Below are 20,551 nucleotides of genomic sequence, written 5' to 3'. Positions count from 1 at the left end.
ACAAATTTTTTAAAGGGGGTTAGGGTTACTAACTTCCTAAAAGAGGACGTATGGTAAGCCTAATTAGTTTTAACATGTAGTAGCATGTACGTATGTCGTACGTAGGTTAGTTATTTATAGTAGCGTAGCATTTATGTTGCTAATCGGCTCCATGTTGCGACGTAATGTATCGAATAAGAAAAATAGAGATTACTTACCAGAGTAGCCTCCTGCAGTTGTTGAATCAGTGCCACTCCTTGTGTTTTTACACTAGATTTAATGTATTTTGACTTTTACTAGTGTTCTAGCTTTGTCGAAATTCGGCACACCTAGAGTTTTTTTCATGAAAAAAACATTTGAATAAGGATGATATATTGACGTGCTTTGAAGGGATGTAAAATAGGCTTACCATATTTTGGCCTAATGTAAAATTAATATTTAGCCACACCTGTTCATTTGGCACAGGAACCACTCCAATAGGTACATGCCTTGCCTGCCGGGCACATTAATATTTGTACATCTTTACTCGTGTCCAATGGTATTTATTCCTTTGTTGCATGTTGTTATTCAAGTATCTGCCTTCAGTCAGGATTGCTGTTTAATCTCTAATCTCCATCCCATGTATGCTGCGCACAAGATGTTGGAATTGGCGAAACGTACCAGGCAAAACTATAAGAAAAACTTCTTTCGTGAGATGCACGCTGTTCAAATTGGCACACATCCCAGCTGCTTCTAACGATGTTTGGAATATACCTTTGTCTCATATTTCTGAATACAGTCAGGCTCATGTCTATAAAGTAAGCATATTTTTTCTTGTGAAGATTGCAGAAATGGCAGATGAATTCGTCATTTGCTATGTTTTCTCGCAACACTATAGGTGTTATTCAATGCATTTTGCTTGTAGTTTATGATTTACTCAATAGTTTTCAAGACTAGTGTATTTTGTGCTGATCTAGTGTTATTTAGTTGACAAATTCAGTGTCTGTTGACAAACCTCGAGTGGCAACACTTGGTGCCACTGACTGCTGTGGGCACGGAATCTTTGGTTTCACAAAAATGACATCTTCCAAATTGAAAGCATCGTCTCTCATTTCTCCGGATGCCCAGAAGAGGTTAGCAATTTTGATCGTAGTAGGAAGGTATCTTTCTGTTTCCCTTGCAAACAGCTTGCTTTCACTATTGGCTCCATATCATACTATTATGTATTGCTGGTACCTAGCTTACGATGTGTCCCGAAATCTTGTTGCAACCATAGGAAACTAGTCTAATTATTGGGCTCCGAGGACCTATAGCCGGTAGGCCACTATCATTTTTATCAGTTTAACTTTGATAGCCGCTACATTCAGATAAAGGACATTCATAACTTATTTCAGTACCAGAATGTGCTGGATGGAAGATACGTGTATATCAGTTCAAACCATCACGGGATTTCAATCCTGTAAACTAAATCACCGGGTAAGTCAAAGATTTCATGAACGAATCCCAGATTGCAACTAGTATGATGTTGATGATTGTAAGTATATTTTTCCCGAAATCATTTATTCTATCTTCATATTCCAGAATGCTCATGTAATAATTGTGATATCAAAGCGCCGGTATCGTGTGTTTTTCAACAAATCACATTCATTTTAACAAGTTCTGCAATGCAAAATGTACAAAATTAAAGGACTGTCTGTACCCTTCATTCAGAATCATCCAGCACCTAGCACAAGCCCATATCACGTTGACTATAGCTCTTCAGAGGTATGTTATGTCTGTGCAATTGTATATGTTTACTGAACTCTGTCGTATATTATACATTTCTTCATTGAATGAACTCAATTACATTTCCATTTTTCCATGTTGCAAAATAATTTAATGGTTAAGTGGGAACCGAAAAAATGGGCATACGACCAACTGTAATCACCAGGGAGTTGACTAAAGAAAAGGGCAACTTTTCGGCTCGACCTCGAAATTACACTCTTACAGCTAGATTTTCATGAGTTGACTGAAAAAAAAGGTCATTTGTCCGACTTGACTCCAATATATCCGTTTTAACGTGCCATCGCCCGCTTCGTTGTTTTCGCTCCCTTCGCCCATTTTCTCTCCTCTATCACCCCCTTCGTTATTTTCGCCCCATAGTCCGCCAAATCGACCACGTTGGGAACCACTGGTCTAACCCAAATATGCACATACACAGACTCAAACCTAAATTCACTATTTTCAAATAAATTTGCCATTGACCACAAACATTATATATCTCTAGCTGAGTCAAAAACGCTGCTGGCTTCATGGCTGTGAGGACCATGTATGAGTCTGGAGCCTTTTTCGTATAATCACAGAGCTTCACAAGCATATGTGATTTCACAGTCACCTGATATAGCAGTGGCCCATACCTACTTACTCTCCCCTACAACTTATCTTCATTTCTGGGTTCTCCTGATACTCTTTAAATCCTTAATCCAATCGAAGTTACATTATGGCATCCTCTGTTGGGGGGCTGCCAGTAAAACTGCACTCAAGCCACTGCAGAAACTACAGCATAAAGTGCTCCGAATCATAGCTAGGGCCCCAAAGGGGCCTGGCTGCCCATCCAATAAATCGCTGCTGAAGAGATTCGGCGTCCTAAACATAGAAGATATGCGGAAACTAGAAATCGCCAAGTTTATGTATCAGTTTCACTGCGGTCGTTGCCCCGAATATTTCAATGACGTCGTCCAAATATCATATGATCGACCGAAAAGATCATCGCTCCATCAAATATGCCGGACCTGATGTGTGGAACAGTATCCCGCCGGCCATCCGACAGTCGACGAACATGTCCACATTCAAGTCGAAATACAAGCAATTACTACTAAATAAATACAGTCCATCCTCAAGATTACCGGACCACGACTGACCTATCGATCTCGCTTCCCATGACATGCCGCCCCTATTTCTTGTCGCTTCTTTCTTGTCGCTTTCTTTTTCTATACTGTATTCTTTACTTTCATTCAGTGTGCATACCTCCTCTTTACTACGCCTAGGCCAAGGTGGGTGTCCGATTCCATTGACAAATCCAAGTCGCTTCGACATCTTCCTGTCTATTCATTGTATCGCATTTTTTTGTGGTGTATTGAACTGATAAAATTGCTAATAAACCAATGATGATGATGATGATTGTGACTGTCTGTCCTTACGAAGTAGTTTGGCCTGAAAAATCGTTTTTGACTTAAAAACTGACAAATGTTTACATGAAAAACTTTATTTTAACGAAATCTGGCTCTATGAAGAATTCCAGTCTAGTTACATCACATATTTTGGTAGAAAGATACTTTCCTACATTCTCGGGTAGGTGTCTGTCCTCTAAGTAGCTTGCCAAGAATAAAGAGTAAGAACGTTCAACAGCAGCAGTTGTTGGCTGACAACACCAAAGTTGTGCGAACACTGCTGGTGACAGACCTTGTTGCTTCATTCTGACAATGTTGTCTACATCACAGTTTTTCATCATGCTCTTCTTGATATAAGAACCATGCAATGCCCAAGCATTCTTGATTCAGTTAGGATATTGCGGTACGTTGACCATAACACCATGTCAACCTATTTGTTTGATTTGCCCGTTTATGATTCACAATGAACAGACGATGGGCCGTCTACAACGGTGGGCCCATAAAGTTGGCTACAAGCTGTAAATATCAAGTGATAAGCTCAGCGACAGTGTAAAATCTACGACACAAACGAAATGCAGGGGCCAAAATAATTTTGACATTTTTTTGACCTAACGCTTCAATTTTGAGAAATTTTTGACGCATTTTTACATGTCAAAAAAATCGCCCTATTCAGTAGGCCTACTTTACAGCGGTAACGGTAATGAAAGTCTTGATTCCCGCTGATGTCCTTCTGATACACTTTTGCAGCATTTGAATAAAACTAATGTAGCTGTCTTTCAGAGCTCAACAACAGAATCAGCGAATCCTAGATGTTCAGTAACTCTTGGTGGAGCAAAGTTTGTGAATAAGACTAGTAAAAAATCAGATAAGGCATTAAGGGAAGTTGAGAGTGACAAGAACAGACTGAAGCTGCGACAAATGAAGCCAGATTTAGATTCTCGAGAATATAAGGAAGAAACAGCCATGTTACTGAGGAAGCCAATGGAAAAAATAGATAGGGAGAAGAGGAAAATGGACCGCAAAAAAGTGGAAGAATTTCTACGAGCACAAAGCAAAGAAGACAAGCTGCAAATGAAGAAGGAGAGACAGATGGAGAAAGCCAAGCAAAAGGAGAGAAAAGAAAATTACAAGAAAGGAAAAAAAGAAGCCACAAAAATTGAAGGCGAAATTGCAAAATTGCACGGAAAGCAGTTTGATACTGAAGATGAATTCAGTGATTTGAATAAATTACACCTTAGCAAGAAGAACGAATTGAAGAAACAAGAGATGCAGAGCAAGAGACGGGAGGACCGACTTATTCGCAAAGAGACAACCATTCAGAAATCGTTGAGAGAAATTGAAAAAAGGGGAGAAAGGAAAGAAAGAAAGACAAGGAAGGCCAAACCTTATAAGCAAAAGAATGGTAAAATGTTTGTGCAACAACTCTCCGTAAATGACCTTGGACATTCCTCTTTTAAATTTCAGATACAGATCCATCGGACAGATGGGAAAGAAGAATATTGAAAGGGATCTTGCCTAAAAACTTCCCTTCTGTTCGCAAAGCATGGGGACAAAGTAATGATACCAGTGAGTATTAACTATTCAGTATGCAATGCAGTGTTTTTCATATGAATTACCCTCTTCGCCAGAATGGGTTTCATAGTAATCGCCCACAAAACCCAAAGGCTTTTGTAATACCGTACCAGATAGCGTGATTGAATAATTTCCTCCTCTTTGTTACATGAACCATTTTGCCTTGCAACATTCTGTTTGAGTAGCGGTAGCTGAGTAATGAATATGGCGATTTTTTGGGGGGAATTGCAAAAAAGCCAAAATTTTGTCAACTACTACAAGTATTCGGTCAAAAAATTGTCAAAATTATTAACCCTACTCCCGCGGTCAGCCTCAAGGTCAAATTTTCAAACAAGTCCACGCGATTTCTCGAAAGTGAAAGATAAATTTGTTTTTCGTTTTCACGTGACGTGGTACATAATCCTTCCCATAGTGAATGACCACGTGGTTGTCTTACTCTTACTTATCAATTTCGGCATTCAAACAAGACATTAACAAAATGTGCAATTTGCAACTGCACAAGGCCATCGGAGGTAAATATATTGCCTTGTTTGACATTTCTCATAGGCGCGCGATTTCTCTTGTTGCTTCATTTCCTATCAATTTGAAATGTGTTCTACACATCGAATGTCCGATACAGGTTCGTCAGTATATGGGCATATAATCAACATCTATTCATTGAAGTCTACAGTAATTTCGTATAACCTATAAAATGGATGATTCAACTGTCTGTACGATGTTGTTATTACAGGCGCGAGTACCGTACTCCCGTAACTTACACACCCATGTCTGTAGTGTTTAGCACTGGCGTCGGGTAACTTATATAAGACCAACCTTCGTGATACTGATCTTGTTGAAGTGTTATGGACTGCATCTAACTATGTGTGTGACATTCAACTGTATAAGGCAATCGTAAGTGAATGTATATGGCCTTATGCGGCAATGCTGACACGTGCGCAGCATTTTTCTCGTAACTGAATATTGCTTTATTTCACACCAATTTGAAGCGTGTTCTATCCAACTAATTCCCGATATTATGGTTTTAATGAACTTTTGCGATCAACAACTACTCTAAAACGACAACTGTGTCTGCTTACGACGTGTAGAACGGAAGATATAAGGGATTATAAGATTAGCATTCATTCAGGCGAACTGAGCTACACATTGTATTTTGTGGGAAACGTTTTTTCTGTATTCAACCTGCATTTTGAACAGATTATGTGGTGAGGCAATGATTTATATATAGCTCTTCGTATGCGCATTGAAAATAGCTATTTATAGACGATAACTGTAACCGTTTATGACCACTACAACGCAAGATGTCGTTAATTGATTGAAGCGTGTTTATGAAAAACTGTGCATGGATCCTATAGGATCCACCCGCGGGTAAAGGGTTAGCAAAGACAAAAAAAATTTTGCAACCTGCGTTTCGTTGATATCGTAGATCAGTGATTCCCAATCACGGCTCCGAGAGCTGCATGCGGCTCCCATTGACTTCGGAATAAATCCCACAATAATATTAAGAAATCAATTTATATTCAAAAATTACCCCTGCTTGGCTTGGAGTCTGGAGTTTATAATTAAGGGTAGATACCAATTCCTCTGCTGTCGAGTAGCGATTCTTTACTCAGAATTGTTGTCATTGATTTCAATACTCACCTCACTCAAAAAAGTATACTCACACTCAAATGTGCTTGGTAGCGGTTACTAACGACGCAAGCACACCAATACAATCCTTCATTCCAAGTTCGAAGACTGACTTCAAGAGCAAGTCGGTTGAGGCCTTATTAGCATCAGACATCCCTTTGCACACATGTAAAAATTTGTCATTTTTGAGTCAAGTTTTTTCAGGTCAAACTACTTCGTAAGGACAGACAGTTCCAACCAGAAATGAAGAAAAGTTGTACAATTGTAACATTATGTGCGAAAACGCCTAATTTACATACATGAGAGCAAAATATTTCACTGCAAAATTTTCCATTTTTTAGGTAAAAACATCACTTTACTAATGAATTTGCACGTTTAAAATAAGGATTGAAGAGCAGCGAGATTCAATCAATGTCGCATTTGTTCATGCCCGTATCTTGTCTGTTAATTTTGACAAAATTTTTACCTCGTGTATATAAATTAGGTGTTTTGACACATAATGTTAGAATTGCACTACTTATCTTCATTTCTGGTTGCAACTGTCTGTCCTTAGGAAGTAGTTTAGCTTGAAAAGACTTTATTTCAACAAAATCTGGACCTATGAAGAATTCTCTCTCTCTCCCTCTCTCTCTCTACATCACGCATTATGATGGAAATAATAAAAATTTGCTGTAGTACAACAATAGATACTTTCCTGCATTCTCCGGTAGAACGTGTTTGTCCGTCCTTACTAATTAGCTTGCCAAGAATGGAGGAAGAACGTTTAACAACACCGGCAGTTGTTTGCTGGCTACACTGGAGTTGTGTGTACACTGCTGCTGACACACCATGTTGCTTCATTCTGACAATGGTGTCTACATCACAATTTTTCGTCATGCGCTTCTTGATATAACAAATAAGGGCCACGCAATCTTGCTTTAGTTGGATATTGCAGTACGTTGAGCATAACACTATGTCAACCTATTTGTTCCATTTGACCGTTTATAATTCACGATGAGCAGACAATGGTCCGCTAACAACGATAGGCCTGTAAAGTAGGCTATAAGCTATAAAATGTCAAGTGATAAGATCACCGACAGTGCAAACATCTATGATACAAATGAAATGCAGGTTGCAAAAAATTTTTGACTTTGTAAACAATTTTGAGTTATTTTGACCTGTCAAAAAAATCACCCTACTCACGTGATTGTTACATCTAACAGTGTCGTTCTTACTCCAGGTAATCCTGAAAAGTGGGAAATCACTTGTTCTCCAGTGGAACCTCTCAAAGTATTCGAACAACCAGGGTTTGAAGAGCGATTGACTGCTACCATTGAAACAGGAATACATGTAATCATAGAGAAGCAAAATATGCTTGGTATGTCATGAAACGACTTGTTGCAAGACATACTAGTTGTGGATCTTCATTGGATTCGACATTATCGCACTGGCTGTTCTTTCAAATGATGGCCCGGAATTCCTGCAAATCTTTCACACACACTCATAGATGCAAGGCGATTGCTAAGTATCAGAGAATAGCCAATTAGTAGTAGGTAGTGACCAAAAACTTGCATATAAACCAGGATCAAACTATACTGGAGTATAATAATAAATATAAATGATAAAGTTAAATCCAACAAATTATTATCAGCATAATCCGTGTTTTCTGTCTTAAAACAACACATGTTTTTGCATGAGCCATTTCCCTTTATAGGTCAAAGAAAAAGATTTATCAAAGACCAAATGAAATGGAAACAGATGCAGGCATTTGGCATATTGGTGAGATGGTTTTCTGCTTATCATTTAATTGAGAAGAATGATGGTCAGGCAAGTTTTTGTTGCAGTCGAACCCGAGGAAAATTGCATTTAATTTTCACAAATGTTGCACTAAAAAGTTGCATTTATCGACAAGCTCCTTGAAATTATTAGGGTATGAGATACTTAAATTTTCCGTATCCAAGGCACTGTAGCAAAACTCAATGTTGGCGGCTTCAACAAAATCAATAGCCTGAAAAAATTGGCCCAGTGAAAATATAATTTTCGGCTGTCTAGCCTGAATGTACGTGAAATCAGGAAGCACCTCAAATTTGAACGACAGTGAAATAATGATGCGATCTATTTACATGTAGTGCCAAATATTTCCAGAAAAAAGTTAGTTGCATAAGATGTCGACAAAACTTGCAAAATGTTGCATGAAAAAAATAGAGGAAAATTGCAATATAAGATTCTTCCAAACCGCTGAGAACACCATACTACATAACTTGTGGGTATTTAGGAAGCTGACAGAAGTTGTGAAAAAAGTTGCAAAAACTTGCCGGAATGGTGACCTAATAGGATTGTAGTTTGATGCGGATTCTGACCATATCAATGCCTTCCATTGAGGTTGCTGCGTGTATACATTGATATACACCCGAAGTGTCACTTAATTGAATGCATAATGGTGATAGCAATTTTTGGAGCTTGTATAATTTCTATTATAGATACCCGCTCAAGATAGTCACTTTACTTCGGAGATTACCGAGCGTAAGTATCCACGTTGGTCTTGAACTTATTTGACCATTTAATGAACTTTGACAAGACTGATGGTAATGTATTGCCACAATGACTCTAGTTATAATATTATGAATCATGATGAAAATGCTTACTGCTTGAAAATGTAGCATTGCAAAAGGCTGCAAAGCTTTTGAGAGATTCGATTGAATCTTGTGTATACTGGGAAACATTATTTTTGCTGGATTGCTATTTTATAGAGCATCCACAATTTCTAAAACCTTTTATCAACTGGCGTAAGCCACCCCTCCGCGACAGGTATAGACTACTTAGAGCAGTGGTTCTCAACTGCGGGTCCGCAAAGCATTTTCAAGGGGTCCGGGAAACCTCTAAATTTGTAAAAGGATTCATAACCTAAATTGTAATCATTTAAATTAGAAAACGCATGAGACAGTTTCGCTTCTTAATTGCTAAAACTTTAGGGCTCATATCATTCAATAGTCGTCTGAGATGAAATATCCGACTGCAAAATCATTTTAATTGTCAAATTGCCAATAGCCTGCCGATGCAAACATATTGCTTGTTAGAGATGTTTTGTTGGGGTTTGTGGAAAAATGAAATTTTAGAGATAGCAAGGTCGAACAGGGTGACTTCGAAATGTTTGCAAAACATTTTGGATTTGGAGTTGTCAGTCTCAGCAAATTAGTAAACGGTCATTTGAAATAGAAGTTCTTGAATGTTTTTCCTAATCTGTCCCAACGAAGGAATTGAAACCTCGCCACGAAATCCATTTTGTCCTGTTTTATCCACTAAATAACTTCAAGATGGGATGCTGGATGCTGGACTCACACCAAAACTTTGTGGAAATGGATTTTCGGCACTTGTTCATATCAAATTGAAGACGTGGGTTTTCGAGACAATAAATACAGCTGCAAAATTTGCTTCGAAATAAAAGTCTACCCAATTTCTACATATAGTGTGATGTTATTTTCTAAAAAAGTCATTTTGTGGCTGTTTATCACTAGCCTACAATTAATATTCGCATAAAACAGAAGACGGTTGCACGATAATTGAGCTAATTTTGAAGGAAAACTTGAGGGGGTTCGCGGGGTCCGTGATGGTCCTAAAGGAACCACTGACTTAAGAGAAAATGCGTTCAGCATACCGTAATGGATATATTATTGCTGTGTTATTTCTGCAGTAGAAGTGGATGTGGAGATCCCACAGAATGTTCTGTCCGATTCTGAAAAGACTGAACTTCATCAATTCCTGAAAACTTGCAAAAAAAGAAAGATTTCTGCTCTCAAAGGATGGAGCGTGTATTGGGACTATTCCCTGCACTGTGCTCTAAATGGTGAGTTATGATACCATTCTGTGATGTGGCCGTTTGCAATTTGAATTTGAAAGCTTCTTTTGTTGCCAACCAATATGGCATGAACTCAATGCTATTACAGAAATTTCTCATAACAGGAAGGTGGCAGCACTTCTATTCTTGGTGATCCTTCTTGGATGCCACATCCTTCTTGGCTGCGGTGTTGAAATATAGGCAGGTTTTCCAGCAACATAATCAAAAACCACACAACTAAAAAATTAACTTTTTTCTTCACATACAGTAACTCGTATTTACACGAGCCGCGTCATGTCACATTACATACATTCTACCAGAAACAATCTCCGCAGCAACTCCTTGTTACTAGAAATTGCTTCATTCATTTGGCGACAGCTCAGGTCTGGGTTTACATATCTGGAGTCTGAATAAGTTAAGATTGTTTTTGAATTGAAAGGAAAGGACGTAGTTTATTTTTGTCCTTGATGTTTTTAGCTTTCAATACAACATCCATTGTAGCAGTATATTTATTAAACTCGAAGACTTTTCGGGTGCCTCTTTTCAAGAGTTATCGGCACACTAAAGGGATTTAAACAGATTTAAAAGCAAAACCAAAAAGGCAAAGTATGACGCAACAATCAAAATCACAGACCATGAAATTCGCATTGTATCAATGGCAACAATAACAAACTACGAAGTATACGGACATACGGTACTATAGTAGCAGCACAATTTGTAAATAAACAGTTACACGCACGGAACAACACGCACTAATGAGAAATTTGTAGGTTATAAAGGGAATCTTTCTGTCTGCGGCCGTTGTGATCCCGTTGGGCGTAGAGAAAAAAAAATGGCTATCCGGACCACATATTAAAATGCTCCATCTCTAGGGTATTGAAAAAATCGGATACAGCTCCAAAATATGGCCCAGAAAAATGCCCGGCATTTTTACACCTACCTTGGCTAGGTAACGTGTCTAGCCGATTTGAAAAGCTTATTAAATCGGCTGTTCACCGTTGCTACTACAGCGTTAACACGCATGTAGTGTACACGACGAAACCCTTGTTACCCAACTCTCGAAAAGATGTACTTCCTGCCTTTGATGCAAGTAATGTTGTTTACCAATACAAGTGCCACTGTGATAGTAGGTATGTAGGACGTACTTCTCAAAGATTGTTTGAGCGTGTCAAGCAGCATATCCCAAAATTGACTCGGTCAAAAACATGCGCAAATGATCGCACGGAGCTCGCACGTCAGTGCAAATTTGCTGCAAAAACAGACTGCTATGATGATTACCAAGCATATGCTTTGTCAATCGGTCAGCATCTGAGCGAAAACCTTGCCTGTGCACAGCACTATGATGACAATATGTTCACTGTCATTGCGCGTGGTAGGTCTGTGTTTCATTTAAAAGTGTTGGAGTCTACTATTATTCAGTTAAGCAAACCTATTTTATGCAGACAGAAAGATTTCCTCTATAACCTACAAATTTCTCATTAGTGCGTGTTGTTCCGTGCGTGTAACTGTTTATTTACAAATTGTGCTGCTACTATAGTACCGTATGTCCGTATACTTCGTAGTTTGTTATTGTTGCCATTGATACAATGCGAATTTCATGGTCTGTGATTTTGATTGTTGCGTCATACTTTGCCTTTTTGGTTTTGCTTTTAAATCTGTTTAAATCCCTTTAGTGTGCCGATAACTCTTGAAAAGAGGCACCCGAAAAGTCTTCGAGTTTAATAAATATACTGCTACAATGGATGTTGTATTGAAAGCTATATTCAAGTTCTGTACCACGAACCAGCTATTTGATGTTTTTGCAGCATATACACAGACTCGAGACGACCGATTTCGAATCGTTGGGCGAGGCCGTTCACAATTCCATTTGTGTGCCTTAGAGTTGACTTTTATCAAAATACACCAACCAAAACTAAACTCTGTCAACAAAAGGAGTTCGTGTACCACCTAAAAATAGTACATTGAACGCTCTCTCATTCACGAAATTTCATGCTGGTGACGTCATATTTTGTGATACGATTGTTGATATACAATCTTCTTTCCAATTCTCTACTAGTTGCTGACGATTACCCCTGAAGAGTGTTAGCCGAAAATATTTGGGTTCATTTCAATCAGGGCTTTGGAGCCGGAGCCCCGGAGCCATGCATTTTCACCGGAGCTGGAGCCGGAGCTCTACATAAAATTTAGCCGGAGCTGGAGCCCGTTATTTGAGGAGTAGCTCCGACATATTTCATAAAATGCTATTATATATGCAACAACCACATCTGCTGATTTATCATAATTGAACACCAGGCCTGAATTTTAATGCTATGCACACTTGCACAGCAATGGCACGGAGTAAATTGCGTTCTAGTGCAACTATTATGTTGTCGACAATTGACAAGTATTCAGTATGAAGTCACAAGCCGGCACGGCGGCACCTATATGTATTTGTTGCTACATCGGATGTTACTGACGATGGATGGACTCTAGATTACTATAGATAACTAACCTATTAGTAGATTAGTAATCTATATTGACCAGGAATGGCCAACCTTTCCTGCTAAAGGGGCACATGCAATTGACGAACGAGTGCGCGGTTCACTAGCCACGCCAAGCGGGTAAAATTTTCGAAGTTTATAAATAAACTAGGTGAGTATTGCGGGTCTATTGCATACCACCCGCTAGGCTCAGTTTGCAAGGACACGACTATTCGGCGTTTGGACACATCGATATTGAAGGTCTTCGATAATATGCGACACTCATTTTGTGCCTACATTTCACCGTCGACGATTTTTATGCGAGCTCAAACGCGAAAAGACTCAATCGGGCAAATTAGGCGTTTTTTCATTTTCAGTAGGGGGTAGGCTACCAAGCAACAAATCGTGTGACAATTAAACACGCGAAGCGTGAAGAAAAATTTCGCCTCTATTTTAGTTTATTGTAATGTACGACGATTTACTGAAAATGTGACTGGACCCTGGATCTGCCAATGCGTCGGAACTGATATTTTAGTCATCAACATCCCAAGTGTCGCAGCCATAGAATTGTAATTTTTGGTTGGCATTGCAAGTTCACAATCTGAGCAATTCATTTTCCATAATATAATAGGACATTACCTCGCGGGCCACGCAAAACCCTCTCGCGGGCCACATTTGCGGGCTACCCCTGATATAGACAGGGCCATTCGATAATTTCAGAGCCGGAGCTGGAGCCGGAGCAGTGGTTATAATGCGGCTCTGGAGCTGGAGCCGGAGCTAATGTATGATAAAAGAGAGCTCCGGAGCTGGAGCAGTTTAAATTTACGGCTGCTCCAAAGCCCTGATATCAATATGAATAATGAATATACATACTATTCAATTGTATATTGAAGTTCTGTACCTCCAAGAAGCTCTTCAAATACACAGACTCGTGATATTATACATATTCACAATCTGTGCGCATATGCATACCATGAGTGCATGATGTGCATATGCCGCTGGACAAGGAAGGTGCAGATATAGCCTTGCACTGCTTTCCAAGTCTTGCACCACCCTTCCATGCTATCCCATTAATGCATGAGCACCAAGCGGGGAAGTAATGGATACCAGTGTTACTAATCAGGCCTTTGGTCTGACCTGGCCGGGAATCGAACGTACCACCTACCGGCCTAGGGGGGCGAAAATGACAAAGGGGGCAATAGGGGGGCGAAAATGGACAAAGGGGGCGACAGGGGACGAAAATAGCTAAGGGGGCGGTAGGGGCGATGACGCGTTGAAACGGCTAAATTGGAGTCAAGTCGGAGAATTGACCTTATTTTAGTCAACCCACAGAAATTTAGTTCCAAAAGTTTTTTTTTAGGCAACCCGCCGATGATTACAGATTGTATACCGATTTTTCGGTTCACAAAATCTGGGGGGCGATGAACGGCGTTGAGCTTGAAAAGGGGGCGATGAGTCAAAAAAGGTTGGGAACCACTGATCTAGGCTGTCTCTTTGAGGCTTCCACTCTCTTTTCATCCGTCCTTCAATGGGTCTTTCTCTGGAATTTTCTGTGAGTGGGCCGTAAGACCAGCGACACAGGGGAGGAATAACCTAGATCATGGTTGTAACCAAGTCACAAGTCAATCTCACTTTTAACTCGAGTCGTTTCCAATTCACCACCAAGTCCAAGTCAGTGAGTAGAGAGTCGAGTCGAGTCCGTGTCAAATTATTGTGATTCCAACCCGAGTCCAAGTCATTGTGTTCACTCTTTAGTTTGAGTTCAATACGGCTCAACCCACTTTTTTTCCACTCTGCTCGAGTGATACAGAGTGGCTTGCATTCATAATGTAATTTTCCTCAGTCCTAACAGTTTGTGGCCCTATTTCCCAAGTATCAGGACTGATAGACGAAATACCAATAATGTGGTGATCTACTATTTTTCCAAGTTACAATGAAATGTCTGTCTTGGCCTTCCTAGTCTCGAGCAGAAGTGGTCAAAGTAGTCTGGAAAGCTACTCAAGTAGAAGTAGCGACAAAAAATCTGCTTAAGTACGAGTAGAAGTAGAATTGACTGGCTTTAAATATACTCAAGTAAGTAAGTAGTTTTGAAAACAGTCTTAATTCGTTCGCATGCAAATTGAGATATGCCGAAGGTGCAGAGAGCTTGATTCGTATCGATGCATCCCAGGAGGTATCAATTTTCGACAGAATAAGCATTCTTTCGCATCATGGGATGCAAATTATAGTATTGATATGAAAATGCGATACTAACCCTTTGTTTACTAGAAGACCCCGTCTTAGAGAATATCATGGCATGGTGCCCTACCCCATATTATAAGGCCCCAAGTTCAGGTGAAGAGCAATACGTAGAAGTTGTATCGTATACGGTTCCATCACTTTGGGCGATTAGTATACGTTAATAACAAATATTGAGGATCGTAAAAGTTACATTTAGTGTAGATTTATTTTCGGAAAATAGAGGCATTACTACGCTTGCTTTTATGCTTCAACATGTATGTTCTACAGACAGAAGAACTGAAAGTAATTAGAACTCAAAGTATGATACTCGGAATTGAAAGTGAAATACAAATACCCCTTCATGTCTTTTGTCCGTAAAGCTTCAAATATGATCTGCTAAAACAGGTGTACCGTTCAAAAAAGCCGGATTTTCTGGATTAGCAGGACATGTCATGGGCTGCTAGATTACGATATGATAGGTAATTGCTAGATTGCGAAAAAATAGTTCCAAATGTTATGGTGTGCTATTGGTGACAATGCGGTGTGAGTGGAACCAAGCAATCTGGTACATAAATTAGATTCACTGATACTTTCGAGAGAACATATTTACCACTCCATAACTACTGTGCGTGAAGCACATCAAAATTTTTGGGCTTTACTGGACTCTTATGAATATTAAGTGTTGGTACTCCGAGAAAACAGTCCCGAAATTCCTCAGGATATCTTTCTTATTGGGAGATTAAACTACTTCTACTTAACAAAATGAAAATAGCGAAAAGTAAGTAGATTACAAAATATTACGAAGTAAATGTAGAGAAAATCAGATTTACTTGAGTAAGTATCAGAAGTAGAGGAAAACTACTTGAGTACTTCCAAAAAGTAGAAGTACTTCGTTACTGACCACCTCTGGTCTCGAGTCACATGACTTTGTTTGGGTCATGCACAATGACTCAAGTACAAGTCGAGTCAATACAAAAATTGGCTCGAGTCGAGTCATTTTAGGCATTTGAAAAATGACTCGAGTCAAGTCGAGTAACCAAAATATCGTGACTCAAGTCATTACAACCCTGGTCCAGATAAAATGGGGTTGGATTGACCAACTGTGCCAACTGAACTTCCAATCATGTTCTTCTCTTTGCAGGTAGCCGGATTCCCAAAATGGATATAAAGTCGGCGATAGAAGGCACAAAGTTATCAGTTCATGAGTATGCTGAAAGAACCGCTGCCAAAATGATGAGTGGTCTTGATGAGGTGACAGCAGTTTGATTGTCTCGGTAAGTGGAGATCTCCGTTTCACCACATCTTGTGTCGTGTAAATCGAATTTCACATGATATTTGGCATACAATAGCAATATGATCATTCATTGATGCATCATTTTCCACGCTAATAACACAGCTAACAATTAATTTATCAGGCGGGTTCAGTTTTTTAAAACATTTGTTGCCTATTGTACTGAACAGTTTGACTTGTGAGTGTACTTAGAACACAAACATGAGTTTGAAACGTTGGTTCTAAATGTGCAGTTATGCAGTGGCTGTCAATCGCATATATTACTGACAGAATTCATTAATTTTAATTGATTTTCCTTCTAGTTAATGGAAACGAACTGATCATCGGGGTTACGAACCACTGTCTTTGTGTTTAGGATGTTGGATGCATGGTGGCTATAATTACTGCATCGATGCTATCCTCGAAAGCTTACGTACATTCAATTTATGAAGCATTTTTTCCAGTAACGAAGTCATTTTCGGTCTGCTCTAATACGTGTATTATTTTTTAGCTCGGAGTTCACCTTGGAAAGTGAAAATGCATTTCATGCTTTTACTCATATGTGTTATCGCATTCCGGTACAATAAATGCAATACTTTCTTGCTATGTAACGGGAGTCACCCATTCTTGCGTATAATCTTGATAACATGTCAGCACTGACGGCGCTCCACCACCAAAGGGCGAGCCATATTAGCCAACATTAAATTGGTCAGGTATTCATCATTTATTGTTTGACACAATACGATACAGGTGACGCACTCAACACTCGGATAAATTCATTTAAATATATATATGATGCATGATAATCGATGTAGAGAAACAAAACAAAAGTTATGGGCTATAAATTCGGATCCTGTGTTGCTCGGTCTACTTGTAGGGAGAGTCGACGAGTCCGAGTAATGTTCCGGTCCTCCCGAGTACACTTTTGTTTTGAACTGAAAAGATTTGTTTATGAAAAATACCATATCATTTCAAATAGCTAACAGAAATAGCACTGCTCGCTAAAATGACCGACCGAACAATACTGGGTGAAAGATAGATTTCGTACAAGGCTATGCTGTATGCTACCGAGTCGTGCTGGGAATTGCGCGTCGCATTTATTATGGTTAATATGTAAATACATTTCAAGGAGTAGTATCGACAATGTTGTTCAACACAGTGGTAGGCTGCTTGAACCCTGGGTTGCAGAGCATTTCGTAATGCGTCGCGACGACGATCTGATAACGAAACTAAAATTTGACTATTTTTATATTGAAGAACGCGCGGGAATGACCTTAACTTGTATAAACGGCAGTTGTATTATTTTTATCCGCTCAAGACACAATGTACAATGCGAAACTCAATGATGCAATGCGATGTAACGAATAGACAGGGAGGTGTCGAAACTACCAGGTACAGTGTCTCAATGTAGCATACGCCTCGGTCTAATACACGGTTGTAACCAAGTCACAAGGTCCTGAGTCACAAGTCAATCTCACTTTTATAGTTTTGACTCGAGTTAAGTCGAGTCATTTTCAATTCACCACCGGGTCAAGGCCAAGTCAGTGAGTAGAGGGTCGAGTCCGAGTCATAGTGTTGTGACTCTAGTCCAAGTCATTGCGTTTACTGTGTTCAGTGTATGGTTCGATCCACATTTTTTCAACTCTGCTCGAGTGATATAGAATGGCTCTCATAATATCCTAATTTGCCCTTAGTAGCCTACTAACAGTTTCTGGCCCTGTTTTCCAAGTATCAGGACTGATAGACGAAATACCAATAATGTGGTGACTTTCCTATCCTTCGAAGTTACAATGTCTGTTAACCGTCCTAGTATCGAGTCATATGACTTGGTTCGAGTCATACACAATGACTCGAGTACAAGTCGAATCAATACACAAATTGAGTCGAGTCATTTTCCCATTTGAAAAAATGACTCGAGTCAAGTCTAGTCACCAAAAATCGTGACTCGAGTCATTACAACCCTGGTCTAATGCCCGATGTGACAGCTAGTGATCGATTTTTTCGGCTGTCTTCGACCGCATACCTTTAGTAGTAAATCGGAGTTTTTCGAAATTTCAAGACGCATCTTCGCGAGAACACAAGATCATAGATGACAGTACAAATAACGCAATCTTCGAAAATACAGTGGCTATGTCGCCCGGTCGTTACGGTAATTCCACTCATAACAGACGCAAACCAATTAAAAAACTGCTTTTTCATGGCAACAGTAGTTTGCGTCACAACTTCTTGAGCAGAAGTGCGGAAGCAGTCTGAAAGTATCTAAACCCGCTAGAGTACTCTGAAACACGCGAAGTACTTCGTTGCTAAACACCTTCAGTATTTCGCAGCGCTGTACCGTTACAGTTTTAATGTTTGCATCGCGATCCGTAACAGGATTTTTAGAATATCTTGTTCATATATTTCTGGGACACGAGATTTCGGCTCTGGCCACTTCGCGGAGCCAGAATATTATGGGGATCTACATGCGATGGATATTTTGGGCCTCTGTTTATAGAGTGGGTCCTTTTGGCTTCGTGGTGTCGCATGTTGACCCAAACTCGATTTGTTTTGGTACGACATGGCGCCGAATAGTCTCGCCCCGTATATTTCTTTACATCCTATTGTTTGAAGTGAAGAAAACGAATTTGGATTCACTGCGTCAGTATAGCTTTTATGTGTAACTCACATTTCTTTTTTGCCGAGTCGTCGTACCAGTATTTCAACCCTCGCTTGCTGTGCTCGTAGAAGACGGTGCGCTTTGGCGGCGCTTTAATACTGATATAATTCACAATCTTTTCCTGCTTCTGTTGTTGGGACGGTTCAGCAACGTTATCTTTGGACGATTGGTTATTTGCAGGGGATCTTCCTTTGCTATTTCCTATAACGCGAACATTGCACTTATATAGGCTACTATTACAAAAATGCTATACCATTGGGCATGTCAATCATCAAAATGTCGATACGCCATATAGACTATTCCGAAAATGTTGAACGCCTAACGGGAAAGCCACGGATACTAGTTTTAGGCTACTGATCAGGTCTTTGGTCTCACCCCGCCGTGGTTTTAAGGCTTCCTGGATCAATATTCCTGACAGAATGTTTGAACCATATCTAAGAAAGTCTCAAAGGATCGGGTAGGTAACAGTTAACTCAAGAATGATTCCATCTTTCGTGAGATATCTATTGGAGCCATTAATGATGTGAATGCACGGTAGTGTGGTCTCGACAAGTCGGCGAGTCGGATTGGAAAATCCAACAAGCAGGCCGCGTGGGTAATTTGATAATGTGTGTGTACTGTGTAGTAGCTTATGCCTCTAAGAACGGAACGGTAAGCCTATACCTTGCGAGTCCAATCGACCTTCGCATGCAGTCGGCATCGATTTGTGAACTCTAACAAGTCCCCGCCTGGCATGTTCAAGGAGGTCTACATCGATGGTGTCTTGACACAAACTCAAGCCGCAGTTTCGTTTCCCCGTCATTCTCAAATGCTATGTAGAACTGTCATAGAGATGAAATTTGCGTAACAATATCCATGTACTTTATACTGATAGATAGTCCGATAGGTTCAAACTATTGTCTTACAAGCGGTCGAGCGCCGAGTCAGTCAATGGCAGCATAATATGATTCGATCATTAATCCGCTCTTGTATTGTCGTGAAAAGGTATATTGGTATTTGGTACGTCATAAGTGCCCTCAGATTCATTCCAAACCTTATGGAATGTAGTAGATATTGTACCTTGGTTAGGTAAGCTCACATAGCCGGTTAGCGGCTACTACCACGTCGACGGGCACATGGACACATGGACACTGGACAGCCATTTGAAATTGCGCGTTCGCTACATAGCAATAGGCCTAACTCAACCAATTTGATTGAGTACTTTTGGCCTCCTCAAAGGCACTGCTTCTATATATAACTGTGACCTTGTAATTGAGCATGAGCATACATTACCTAGCCACTTTGGCATGGCAGACGACTTGGTCTCACAGCTTTGTTGCTTCGATTTACACTGCATCTTAGGCATTGTATGAGGACGTGGCCTCATACGGCAATAATTTGAACAGGTCTGCTTTTAACACACTATGACCAGTATTATGAATAGCTGTTTTTTTATTCTCGTCGAGGTTCTAAACACCGGTTGTGAGCTGTTTAGTTGCAATACTCGAATATCAAGCATTCCATACAATAGCCTCTACTACACGCGTGCCAGCAGCTCCTAAATAACAGAAATAAGTTCATTAATTACCGAAGACGACGATTTGCGTGAAGATCAAACTCTCAATTTATATTGTCTACTTTACCGTTACCTCCCGTAGCTATTATGACCACAACCACACTGTGTCGAGTAGGTACGTCAGATATTCACATACCCTAAAGAGGTTCGCCCTGCGCTAAAAGCGAGCCACTCCGATCATCAAGCCCCGACAAGCCATTCGTATTGTTTCCCCCTTCAAGTCTTTAAGCCCATTCACACAGTAGTGAATGAATGAATCAACCAACGACTAA

At 39.9% G+C, this 20,551-nt stretch overlaps 2 protein-coding genes across 7 annotated transcripts; one reads left to right on the top strand and one right to left on the bottom strand.

The window, feature by feature from the left end:
- The first annotated feature begins 421 nt into the window (after positions 1–421).
- LOC145433770 (uncharacterized) lies at positions 422–16,679 on the top strand. 6 transcript variants are annotated; one of them, XM_080310973.1, is made up of 11 exons: positions 432–776; positions 1,353–1,434; positions 1,669–1,722; positions 3,888–4,509; positions 4,572–4,673; positions 7,525–7,662; positions 7,999–8,063; positions 8,765–8,807; positions 9,979–10,128; positions 15,940–16,072; positions 16,445–16,679. In XM_080310973.1, the coding sequence occupies exons 1-10, from the start codon at positions 718–720 to the stop codon at positions 16,062–16,064; spliced, it is 1,440 nt and encodes a 479-aa protein (XP_080167099.1). In that variant the 5' UTR covers positions 432–717; the 3' UTR covers positions 16,065–16,072; positions 16,445–16,679. The 6 variants fall into 6 exon arrangements, with proteins under 6 accessions (XP_080167100.1, XP_080167099.1, XP_080167097.1 ...); XM_080310971.1 differs by having other exon boundaries at positions 442–776; positions 9,976–10,128; positions 15,940–16,069; positions 16,579–16,679; XM_080310968.1 differs by having other exon boundaries at positions 442–776; positions 9,976–10,128.
- A 94-nt stretch (positions 16,680–16,773) lies between these two features.
- LOC145433772 (uncharacterized) lies at positions 16,774–19,545 on the bottom strand. The gene is made up of 3 exons (XM_080310977.1): positions 19,388–19,545; positions 18,734–18,925; positions 16,774–17,003 (listed from the first exon to the last, which is right to left on the bottom strand). Exons 1-3 carry the CDS (start codon positions 19,524–19,526, stop codon positions 16,936–16,938), a joined length of 399 nt encoding a protein of 132 aa, XP_080167103.1. The 5' UTR covers positions 19,527–19,545; the 3' UTR covers positions 16,774–16,935.
- Positions 19,546–20,551: the final 1,006 nt, after the last annotated feature.

The sequence above is a fragment of the Botryllus schlosseri genome, chromosome 2 (assembly GCF_051294905.1).
Source record: "Botryllus schlosseri isolate E-star chromosome 2, Bs_hap1, whole genome shotgun sequence".
NCBI lineage: Eukaryota > Metazoa > Chordata > Ascidiacea > Stolidobranchia > Styelidae > Botryllus > Botryllus schlosseri.
The sequence above is the reverse complement of the archived record's forward strand: the minus strand, read 5'-3'. Positions and strand labels throughout refer to the sequence as shown.